Genomic DNA, 12343 nt, shown 5'->3' with positions numbered 1-12343 from the left:
CTGCCCCCCCCCCGTGTGTGAATGCGTGTGATGACAGACCCCCCCTCCAAACGGCCATTCAAGGGGAACAGTGCACCGCAGTGTTTGCCCTGTGAACAGAGCCTGCAGTGACTCCTTTCAGAGAAACACTCGCCACTGTTCCCGTGCTCTCTCTCTCTCTCTCACACACACACACACACACACACACACACACACACACACACACACACACACACACACACACACACACACACACACACACACACACACACACACACACACACTCTCTATGTTAGACACCAGAACCAGTTATAAAACAAAAATCTTGGTTTATTCTCCTTCTGCCATGTAGGAGACGTCTTACATAGGAGGGTTGTACATGAAAATTAAAACAATGAAATATCTGATTCATACAGTTTGTCTTTTGGTAGTGAGACCCATCCATGCACTGCAAATTATCTCTCACACACACTCACACACACACAGTCATGATGCATTCACTCTTAATCCTCCTTTCACAAGACTGCAGTTATTCATCTGGCTGTCCTCCTATAGTACGGCCGGACTTAACCCCCGTTTGTGCCTCTCATGTATTACCTTTCCACCTGAATCGCAGCTAAGATAAACACCTTTTCACAACCTTTGAAAAACCCTGACGGTCTGTTAAGTGAAAAGAGAGGTTCCAAATATCGCTAATTAAGTGAGCACAAGTGATGGTCGCCGTGCAGGACGAGTTTTCCATCCTGAACACCTGTCACCTGTCTCCAAATTGCAACTCTAAATCCTTCCCAGGTAGCCAGAAAAGATCTCCTTGTTTTGCATGACACAGGAAAAATATGAGCTTATCTTATATAAAAACTTAAGCATCAATACGGGCAAATACTGTATAATAGAATCTGTGTAATGTCTAATAAAACTAAACTTTTTTTGTTCTCAAAGTACAAACTGCACGAGGAAATATGCTTTTTTTTTGGCCTGGATTAAGAAAATAGAGCTGCGACTCAGAACACCACTTAAAAATCTTTAATATTGCGCAGCAAACATAACTTTCCCCACTCAAATCTTGTTTGATCACCAGGAATTTATCTTTCAAAGACGTAAATGTCGAACGCTCTGGGTCGAATGTGATGAAGCGGGGTACTGGCATGAGAGGCGAAGCGTGGGGCGAGGTTGGACCCAGCTTTAGGCCACTTCAGACCGGTTACATGATCCACTATGTTTGTCAAACAGAGCTTTCACAGCATTTAGAGACACACACATTTGGAAGGAGCTTCTTGGAATAATCAAAGCCGGCAGACAGTCACACCATCTATGGCAGGAACCTTTAGGGGTCAAACCTCTGTGGGAAATGAAAATAGCCCGACTCACTGCTTTCATGTGATCACAGTGCTGATAAGATCCTTACTGATTCTCGTCATTTAGAGATTCGCCCTCACAGCTGTGTCTCAGCCTTCAGGTTTCCTTGAACATTTGACCTACATTCACGAAAGTAATGGTAAAGACTTAGAAAACAGGCTAAGTTGATGCCAGTGTCACACACCATGAATCTTAAATGAGACCTAGAACAGAGTAGTGTTACACCAAGACATGATTATCTGGAGGCTACATGCTCGAATGATGAAGGTACACATGAAGCATACTGAAGAAAGAAAAATGAAATATCTTCCAAAGCTCTCCGGCTTGGACTCCACGTCAAAATAAATACTTATGCCTTTACAAACAGGCAGCATCTTAACTCAGTGCTTCAAATGAACAATATCAACACAAACTGCACGATACTAAAACCTTAAAACTTTTATCTCTGTCTAAAAGGTAAAGTTAGCGCTGTGGCCGAGCCGCGAGGACGTCGACTGTACTGAGCGTCACTGCCGCCATGTCTGACAGCTGTGAACATCTGGGCTCATCAGAGCAACCAAATTTAAAATTTTTGAATGTGTGTGAGTCTGTGGAGCGACTTTGACCCCATTTACACCTGCTATTAAAACGCGACCAGCATCTGGACACATGGTACGAATAAGCTGTGCATGCCTTCTGATTGGACCTGCCTGACCACATCTGGAGGTCGTCTGGCATCCGTACACAACATAACACTGATGCTGATATTTGTTTTTAGCTCACATAAAATGCAGATTGTTCAACTTCAGAGAGGCTGAAAGAGACACTGTAACCTTGTGTGTGAAGGTGTGTGTTACTCATCTGAGCAGCTGATTTGCTGTTAACACGACGTATAATTCACCTACTCTGACAATACTGACTGTATTTTTTATTAAAAAAAGGAATAATAGTGTATAACATTTGCCGAATTTAAAAGAGGAGACACACAATTCTGAATTGTTGACGGTGTTTCACAAGGTTTATCAAGTTTCCTCTGACTCAACAAACGCAAAACTCTGCTTTTTTAAAGGGAGTCTGGGGCTTTTTTGCCACCACCTCAGATTACTCACATGCAGGTTTTGCTGAGGATAATGAGAACGCATTAAAAACACCAGGTGTAAACGCAAAGGCCAGATCAGATCGTGTGTTATCAGATCCATTTTAATACCAGACGTGAATGGGGTCTTAGAGATTTCAACAATGCATTAATGTGATTGTGAGTTTTAGTCCTGCGGTTGAACACGGCCGATTTTAGTAAAAAGATCCGAGCTTCTTCGTAAAAACTTCATCTCAAACATTAGAATTTTTCAGCTTTTGAAATTAAAAAAATGTACAAAAAAATCGACAAGGTCTGGTCTTTCTAAAAACGACTCTGCGCTGTACATTTGATTGTGCTTTTGAACACACACTCGCACAGTCCGCCAGTGATGCACCTGCGCTCGCTCGGCAGCCCAGCATTGTACAATTTCACGTGCGTAGATTTCTCTTCGTGCTCTGCTCCAGCTGCGCATTTCAGCTTCTTCCCCCATCGTAGTGATCGGCAAGCATGTCTGCAGGTTGCTACGACAACCAAGACCCATCCTCAAGAGTCTACCTGGTTCGCGGGGCACCGACTGGACCAGATGGGAGCATCGGAGGAACCCTCTGATGCTTGTAGTAACAGCTTTATGCCTTGGCTGGTTTTGTCAGTAATAAATAAATAAATACTCCAGGGGTCAGGCGCACAGAATATGTCTGGTCTGAGCGTGCTCCATGACCCGTGTCTGATCCCTGAACCTCGCTGTTCTGCCGGGACGCCGACTGGTGGTTTAATATGGCATTCAGTCTATTCGGTTGCCACAGATGGTGAAGCGGTCTATTTCCAGCAAGTCTTTCTTGGGCGTTCTGTGTTCGAGTCCGTCCCCTTCCAGTCCCGTGTTGATGTTGATGATTTTGTCCTCGTCCTCCTCGTCCGGCGTGGTCAGGAATGTGTCTGAGTCGCTCTTCGGGAGCGTGGGGGTGGCGCGCTCTGCCATGTTTGCAGCCTGAGGATTGTCTGATGCCAGTGATATTCCTCCTTTGTCTGTTGTGGGTTCTATTAGAGAGACAACAGCTGAGTTTATTATAAGAGCAGAATAACATGCATACATAGTACAACTACACTGAACCCTGCACAAAAGAGCAAATATCCGATCATAGCTTAGCAACTGTAGCTTTGACAAGCTTTGTCAAAGGTCTCATTACAGGCCCAAAGCCTTTAAATAGTTGGGAGGGTAGTAACAGAGCATTACTTCCCAGGCCAAGGGGCACATCTTAATTCAATTAGTTTGTGGGGTTAAGGAAAGACCCACTCAGGAGTAGTAAACAGGATTATATTAGAACAAAATACCTGTTTTTTCTCAGGACTAACTAGGTCTACACTAAAACACTGTACAAGAACAACGCTGTTTCATTATTTTCATATCTTCTACCTGGATCATCAACTTTTACACCTGCAGCTTTAGCCTCAATCTTTCAGCACAGTATCGTGTATGTAGCCATCAGGTGCATGTTTAAGACCACTTTACAGGTTCATCAGTGTAAAATGAGTCAAAAAACATCAAAAAGTCATTCAGAGGCAGTCTTTTTAACAAAGACTTGGGGCTAAAGTTAGCTTAATCAGCTAGCTGACTACCTATATGTACCTATATATACCATATGTACCTGAAAGTTTTAAAGGCATAGCAACAGTAACTCAGGAGGGCGGAGCTTATAAATGCTCTGTTTAGTAATTTAAGAGTTAGAATAGTTTCCAGGAGCACGAGTATAAACTGTTAAGGCGGACTAGAGTAGATGAGTTTCAGTGTTTGGCATGATGACATTTAAGGTCCCTGCGAACCTCTGGAGTTTCGTTCAGCCTCCTGTTAAGACTTTTTAAAGACATGGAAAAGCTTCAAAATGAAGAGTGGGGTATTTGCTGACATATTTTATGTCGTAGAACAAAAAAAAATCACTTAAGCCACAGACCTTATTTCAGACAACAAACCAAAACCTATTCAAGAAACCCATCGACTTGGAGACGAGGGGACCAGGATGTTAGGACTGGCTCCTGCAGCACTCTACAAACAAACAAACAAACAGACAAACCGACAGCTACCTTGCTGTGGTGTGGTGTGAATGTGTTTGGTGCGGTGAGCTCTGGAGTTCACGCGGCTGGAGACGGCGGAGGGTGGCGGGTCGAACAGCTTTTCCTCCATGTTGGCCTCTTTGACGAACATACAAGACGTCCCCAGCAGAACTATGCTGTTGAGCACCTTCAGAGTGATCATCCTGCTCACAAATACACACAAAAGATGAACACACGTGTTAAAAAACTCCACGCGACCATTCAGAAACGCGGCGCTGATGACGCTGTCAGTGTGTGCTGACATTTACCCGAGGTAAAACAGCAGCACGCACATGACGGAGAGCGAACCCTGGATCTTCACTGAGCTGGTCACGACTCTGATCAGCTGAGGGGAACATAAGAACACAATCACATGTACAGTGTTCACACAGCCAACATTAGAACATGTATCAATGAAGATCCTCATAAAAGGCGACTGACCAGCAGAGCTAATGGAAGAGGGATGAAGCCCATTCGTCTGGACACTGAGTCACTGTAGTCTGTGTAAGCCTGGAGACACGTTTAAAACACTCCGTCACGATGCATCAACAACAAGCATTACTCCTCTTCCACAGCCCACGCAGTCATCATCGCATTATGATATTCAACCACAGTGGATGTCAATGTAAACGACACATTAACGACGTACTTTTAAAAAACACTGACTAAATCCAGTGTACTCTGGTCTATCTGATGTATGTTTTGTCTTCAAAATGCACATTCTTCACTCACGTTCTTCTGTCGACTGCTGACCAGGTCAAATGCGAGGCTGGCTCTGTATTCCCCGTATACCTGGAAGGTAATGCAATCAGTCAGCTAACGTGTAAGCACCAAAATATCAAGCAAATACGCAGCAGATATGTGTTTTACTGATGACAAGTGATAAATGTTTGCTTTCCAAAACCAAAGGTGCCTGTTGGAGCCTCATCATTAGCTTTCGTGTTGGTATTTGCTGTTGTGTGTTCATGTGAAGTGAAAGACAACCACATTGAAGAGCCTGAACTGTGTGTGAGTGAGGTTGGTGTGATTGGGTTTGACAGTTTGGAGATAAAGGGGTTAATCTCCCCCTGAGGAGCTGCTTTCCGTTACATAACCAAAGTTAGGGAAATCAAAGAGGAGGAGAGCGCGAGAGGGACGAAGGTGGGAAGCTGACAAAGGGACTGACAGCCTCCTCTGACACGGCGGGAAAGAACACCTCGTGGACAGAATCTGTTGTGCTTGAAGATTCATTCAGCTTTGAAAAAGAGGATAATCTCAACTCAAGGTCCACTTTTTTTCCCGAGCTTTCAGCTGTATCTCAGTCTGTCGTCAGTGGATGGAGTTTGTTCAGCGTCAAGCAAACGCGCCCAAAACTGATCTTTTTTTAGATTTCCATTGCAACTAAACATGCATAAAAAAATAAACATCATGGAGAATAAGATGCTCCTCAGAACTCCAGAACTGGCCCAATTTCAGGTTTTCATCAGTAATCCAGTGATGGCTGTCTGTGCATCCATGATGACGCTGCAAAGAGGAACCACTCACAGCTAATTCAGCAGACTTTCAATGGTGCCAATTTGCCAGAGTGTAAACAAATATTATGGGCTAAAAAAGCTGTAGCTCACAGCAAACTCCCTGAATCTGAGGCGACACTGCTCGTCCAAGTATTGTGTTATGTATTACTGCAGTTTTAAAGCTGAGAACACGATTGTAAAAGTAGAAGACAAAGAATGAGAACAGGAGTGACAAAATCCATCCATACGAAGATTTTTTTGACAGTGCTAAGGTTTACCACGTCCCGTCAACATGGTTTTTATGATTCCCAACTTATGTTCAAAATGACAGTACATGACTCGTCACTGTGAGCGCTCTGTACGCAGGAAGGACTCACATCAGCACTGATGTCATTGAATTTGGTGATGAAGGCGTGCTTGACAACGTCCACGGCAACCTCTGAGGCAATCACCATGACGACGTCAGGAAACAGCACCCACAAGTGGTCTGAAAGCAAAAAGCAAAACCTGATCAGAGTCGACGCTCAGCACGGGTTGGGAACGTCAGCGACGGCTCAGGGCGTTAGCTACCGGGGTTCCACGAGAACTGCTCCATGTTTCTGAGACAGACGATGAGCAGGAGGATGTAGTTGGTGAACCTCTCTTTAATATCTGTGGGACACACAAACACACACACACACCAAAAAAAAAAAATCAATCCTGGATTAACCTACTTTGCACTCGCTGCAGCTGAGCTCGATTCCATAAATTTACCTTCTACTAAAGCACCAAGTTCAAAGGCCGAGTTACAAAATGTCCCCAGACTGCCGATGCTGCGGCTCACGTTTGGCTGTTTTCGGTATCATTCACCACTTACCGCTGTTGGACATCTGGAAGAGGTTGTTCTTTTCGAACTTTTTGAACACACTGCCTTTGATCTCCACGAACTGCAACAACAAAAAAACACCAGGGCTGAACTCCTGCCGCATGCAGCTTCAACTGAGCTGCGTGCGTCCGTGTGCGTTACACTCACGTTGTTTGACATCATGATGGTGAGCAGGGACTTGTTGTGGGAGTTGAAGGCGACGTTCAGAGTGGTGGCCTGAACCATGATGAGGATGGCGTGGAGAACTAGACACAAACATGCTGAGGAAAAAAAAATACACTAGCGGCTACAGAGCATCGTGTTGACTAATAAGCACATTGTGCCGGTCTGAGGTGAAGCCATGTCAGGCTGCAAACAATGATGATTTCAGGGTTAATCTGCAGACTATTTTCCATGAATTGATTTCTCATTTTTGGCTATAAAATGTCCAACAATAGTGGAAAATGCCTCTGGAAAGTTACATCTTCAAATACCATCTTCAGCTCCATATGTGTGTTTTTGTGCCAGTTTTCTGACCTCTGATTTCGTCATGTTTTGAACAGAAGTGTGCAGAAACGGAGACATAAACAGACAACATCCACCACGTGAGGATGTCGGGGAGGATACAGACGTAAAGCACGGCCATGAGGAAGTGAGGGATCACGCCGATGTGCGCTCTCTTCTTCTCCTTCGGTTCAGTGGCTGTCCAGTACAGAGCGTCCAGGATGTCCTGGCCAAATGATGAGAAGAGGCGGTCCGCCACCTGTTAGCACAGCAGGAGGAGGAGGAGGAGAGCGAAGGAGCAGGTGACTCACTGTACATGAGGGCCAGAGTCAGAAACAGTGGCAGGGATCATCAGGATGTACCTCTAACATGTTGTAGATGATGTACAGTTTGATGACAGACTGTCCCCTGATCAGGTGGTACATCATGGAGTAATCCACGTAGCTCATCATAGAGTAACACAGCACCATAATGAAGCCTTTCAGCACATCACACACCTGGGCTGGCTGGAGCAGGCGGGAGCCACTTTGAAAAGGGATTAAAACACACAAGACGTGTTCACATGAGACAGTCACAAGAAGAGACAGAACAGGTTAATGTAATCTGTTCAGTCCGTCTGAGTCGGGCAGGGCTCTACTGCCCTCTAGAGGTGAAGGACAGCGTTGAATTGATTGTTTCTGTTTACAAATAAGGACGTTGTCACATGAAGGCATTTACCAAATCTATATATATTAGCCAGTTATCTCCCAGGCAGAAATGAATAATTATTTTCTTCGATTAAACTGATAAATTGTTGGTGAGAGAATATGAGAATGTGGACTCAGGGGGTAGAGCAGAAGGTTGGGGGTTCGATCCCCGGCCTCAGCACCCTACATGTCGACGTATCCTTGTGCAAGACACTGAACCCCAAATTGCCCCCGATGCTGTGAGTGTGTGTGAATGGTTTAAAGCTTGTAATGAGCAGGTGTGAAAGGGTGAACGCAGACCTGTGTTGTAAAAGTGCTCTGAGAGGTCGTCAGACTGGAAAAGTGTCGTATAAATACAGCATAATGTTCCATCTTCAAATTGCTTGTTTCATCCAACCAGAGTCTCTTAATCATTTCAGTAATTTTTAAAGCAAAACTTCAAACGTGATGCTTGTGTGTGAGGATTTGCTGCTCTTCCTTGTCGTACGTTGTAGTAAACTACATATTTTCGTGCTGTTGTTCAGACAAAACGAGCAATTAGGCTTGAGAAACTTGCGATGGGCGTTTTTTTTTTTTTACCTGAGGCCACAGCAAGGCAACGTGAGGAGCCGTAAAAGGGCCAGAATCACCCTGAGGGGCAGCAGGGTGAACACATAGAGAAAGGCATCCAGACAGAGGAAGAAGCCGAATGTCATCAGCTAAAGAGAGACAACGAGACAAAGAGTATTTACTCGTTCATTTGTGACTTCTTCAACATTTCCCGCTGTGTTAGATTGTATGTACGTTTACCTTCTCCAGCTCCTTGGGGATGCGGAGGCAGGTGTAGACCCTCTCTCTGCGCTCTGTGTATTTGGCCTCATTGTGCTCCAGGAAGTAGCCTCTGGTGAGCTCAGTGGTGATAAACCTAACCAGAGACAGATCTGGAGGCAGAAAACGACAGAGGCGAAGCATTAAACACGGAGCTTACAGCCGTCCCTCATCTCACATGAACCGGGTCAGTCTGCTTCGCCTTGAGCTCGTCATCATCACTTTCCAGTAAAGACTTCAGTCACAGTTTAACAGTGCGTACCTGTACAGTTGCACGGGAGCCTGTAGTTAATAATAAACCATGCTTTACGATAAGAAATGCCTTACTGTGAGGCCTAACGTGTGGACATCTGAGCATTACACCCATATGTGACTGAACATCTCATTCCAAAACCATTCATCTGCTGCTGTGGCAGCCTTCACTGTTCTGCAGACTTTTCTAAAGAATCTGGGGACCTGGCTGCTGGGATTTGCTCCCAGTCAGTCCCAAGAGCGTTTGCGAGGTCATGAACGTGTTCGGTGATAAGGCCCGGCTCACATTTGGGGTTGGCGTTCATCCCAAAGGCGCTGGATGGAGTAGAGGTAAAGGCAAAGTCTTCCATTCTTCCTCAAACTGTTGCCACAAGGTTGAAAGCTCACGATCATCTAACAGCAGTTATATTTTCCATGAAGGTTTACTGCACCGATACGACTCATCAAAGTCAATTTAATAGTCTAGAGAGAACTACTCAGCCAGTGACAACTGCTGTATAAAGATTTTTGTGGCTCTGAGTTCTCCCTGCTGGGTTATCGCAGGTAACTCATTGGACATTGGACATGTTTAAGTGTGTATTATGTAATGGGTCCACAGCATTTCACAGATGTGGGTGTTCACGAGGCAAAAAGGGTCCAATGAAAGCCTTGATCTAGCTGCAGAGGGTAAAAAAAAAAAAGTCAGGACACATCAGACCCTGCATCATCAACAGGCACAGCAAAAAAAAAAAAACAGGTGTAAATATTAAAATGAATAATGGCTGAATGCCATTTAGCTGCTTCGGCCGCAGGGTCCTGGTACTGTGCAGAACACCTTCGTTAATCAGTCTGCCACGAGTCCCACAAACTTTATGGAAGTGAAATACGAAATAATTGGAGTGCCCAGTGCTTGTAAGTAATAAGCTTATGATCAAAACCATGACAAAACAGACCGGAAAGTACACAAAAGCGCGTGGACATGATGTACCGCGGCACCTCTGGACGCGCCCGTGCGAAGAAGCGGCGCGTCTCGCTTTGACTGAGAAACAAACTGGCCTGTTTGGACTCGTGCACGCTCACAAGCGACTGTCCTGTCCTGTTGACAGCCGGGACTCCAAACACCAGATAAAATGAAGATGCACATATCATAAACTATGCACCTAACGTTAATTTAATCCAGCTCGGAGTTGAACAAACAGTGGCTGTGATGACACTGGCTAATTAACGAGCTACATCCTGAGACCAAGTGCAAACTCGAGCAGCGCCCAGAGCTGAAACTGCCTGAAATTCCAACTGCGCTCAAGCAACGTTTCTGCCACAAATAACCTCACACACAAAGCAGTAACGCAGCCATCTAACCAAAAACTGGTCTGCCCGTAAATTAAGACACACACTTCGGCAGCTAGCTAACGCTGTCAAACCAGCGTCTGTGGCTGTGACACCGAGGCTAGCTCTCACCTGACAGGTTGCGTTTCTTGCCCTTACTGCCGCCATTTTTATTGTTAATCCTCAGCGTCTCCGTTAGTATGTCTTTCTCCTTGTTCTTCTCCGTTGTGGCAGCCTTCCTATCCCTCTCGCTGTCCTCCTTCTCCTTCTCTTTCTCCTCTCCCAGACCTGACGACAGCGAGTCCGCCATCTTCGCCGAACGGTCTCATCTGCTGCCTGGGAGACTGACACCTGCGTCACATGATCTGACGTCATTACGCACGGTAGTTTCACAGAGTGACCAGCGGATGTCGCCAAAGAGTGAGTACATTGACACCTTGTTTAATTGGTCGATTAAATTCTTAATGACTGATCGCTTTCCCCCCCTCAGACATCTTTGCTGACAAAAAGTAATATAATAATTACTCAGGTAAAGTAATAATAAAGTAAGAAAAAAATTACATTAGCAATAAATAGTGAAAAATAATGGTATAGTGAAGTAGATAAATAAATAACATAAAATAAAACTACAAACACTTTCTGTATAACTTTCAGATTTGTTCCAGATTACATTTTGAGATTATTCAAACAAATTTTAAATTTTGCATGCGGAATTTGTCTCATAATGTCATGAATTTAATCATATGTTGTGGGAAGACTACAATCAACGACAGTGTTTTTATTCCTTGGTTGTACGGTGCAGCTGGAATGTTTCTTTCAACCTTTCCAAAACTTTAGTTTAAATTCACAATTAGTCTTGCTCAATACGTTTTTTTTTATATATATATATAACTCTTGTTATTCCTTTCACTGTGTGGTAATCACTCTGTGGTAATACGTACCTCTGAAGCTCAATATAAATGCAAAGATTTAATGCAGTTCCCCCATTTTTCTTTATTCTTGACATCCTGTCTTGTAGATGGCCATTGCGTCAAAGTAAATAACTTTAGTTATTTGGGTAAAAGTGTGCCAGATTGTGTGCATTGTGTGCAATGACCCAGAAAAACTGGAAGGGTGGAGTTCCACCAGCAGGAGTTGTAGTTAAGTTCTAATAAAGGCGTCATACTGTCTGCAATGTGCTATGTGTGCACTGAGGTACAGTACACACTGTACATGATGTGCAGACGGTGGAAGGAACAGGTTTGATTGGTGGCTCTCAGTTCATTTTTGTATACAGCTGGATTATCCTGAAGCAAAAATGCACAGCTGTCCCCTGTTAACCCCTTTATTATAACCCCCCCCCCAATAATCACTGTGCAATTAATTAATTAAAGGAGTGACTCAGGGTGCCTGAGGGGGAGGGGCAAAAAACTAAAAAATGAAAAGGGCACCAGCTGCATGCCGTGGGGGCACCACTCATGATGCTTTTATGGTGAAACAGTTTCAAACCATTTTCCAGAATGGCGCCCTGTAGGCACCCTACAGGAAGAGCACCCAGAGGACATTTCAACACATTTTCTCCACTGAAGAACATTGAACACTACACTATCACATTTTCTTCTCTGATGAACACCTTCGGAGGCACTTCATCACTTTTTCTCCACTGTAAGGGCACCATAGACAGCAATTTATCATTTTTTTTATCCACTTTATCCACTGGAGGAGCATCCGAGGGGGCACTTTATCATGTTTCCGTCACTGGAAGAACATCAGACAGGGCACTGCATCACATTTTCTCCACTGGAAGAGGATGCTAGAGGCCACTTTATCCCTTTTTCTCTATTGGAAGAGCACTCTGTAGGGGGCGCTTTATCACGTTTTCTGCACTGGCAGAGCACCCTGGAGGGCGCTGCGTCACATTGTATATTTTACAGGGGCTTTACTTTTGTGCAGTTTTTCCAAACATGGGGTGAAAAACTTAATTGTTCAAGTTTCA

The 12343-nt window shown here is 44.5% G+C and overlaps 1 protein-coding gene across 1 annotated transcript; it reads right to left on the bottom strand.

Moving 5' to 3' along the window:
* Window positions 1-291: 291 nt before the first annotated feature.
* tapt1b (transmembrane anterior posterior transformation 1b) lies at window positions 292-10706 on the bottom strand. The gene is made up of 14 exons (XM_070984112.1): window positions 10501-10706; window positions 8794-8924; window positions 8584-8702; window positions 7681-7843; window positions 7442-7577; window positions 6983-7080; window positions 6827-6896; window positions 6541-6621; window positions 6348-6457; window positions 5210-5269; window positions 4919-4987; window positions 4747-4823; window positions 4469-4641; window positions 292-3427 (listed from the first exon to the last, which is right to left on the bottom strand). Exons 1-14 carry the CDS (start codon window positions 10676-10678, stop codon window positions 3174-3176), a joined length of 1719 nt encoding a protein of 572 aa, XP_070840213.1. The 5' UTR covers window positions 10679-10706; the 3' UTR covers window positions 292-3173.
* Window positions 10707-12343: the final 1637 nt, after the last annotated feature.

Source organism: Chaetodon trifascialis, chromosome 2 (assembly GCF_039877785.1).
Source record: "Chaetodon trifascialis isolate fChaTrf1 chromosome 2, fChaTrf1.hap1, whole genome shotgun sequence".
Taxonomy (NCBI): Eukaryota; Metazoa; Chordata; class Actinopteri; order Chaetodontiformes; family Chaetodontidae; genus Chaetodon; species Chaetodon trifascialis.
This window is presented reverse-complemented; position numbering and strand designations above follow the sequence as displayed.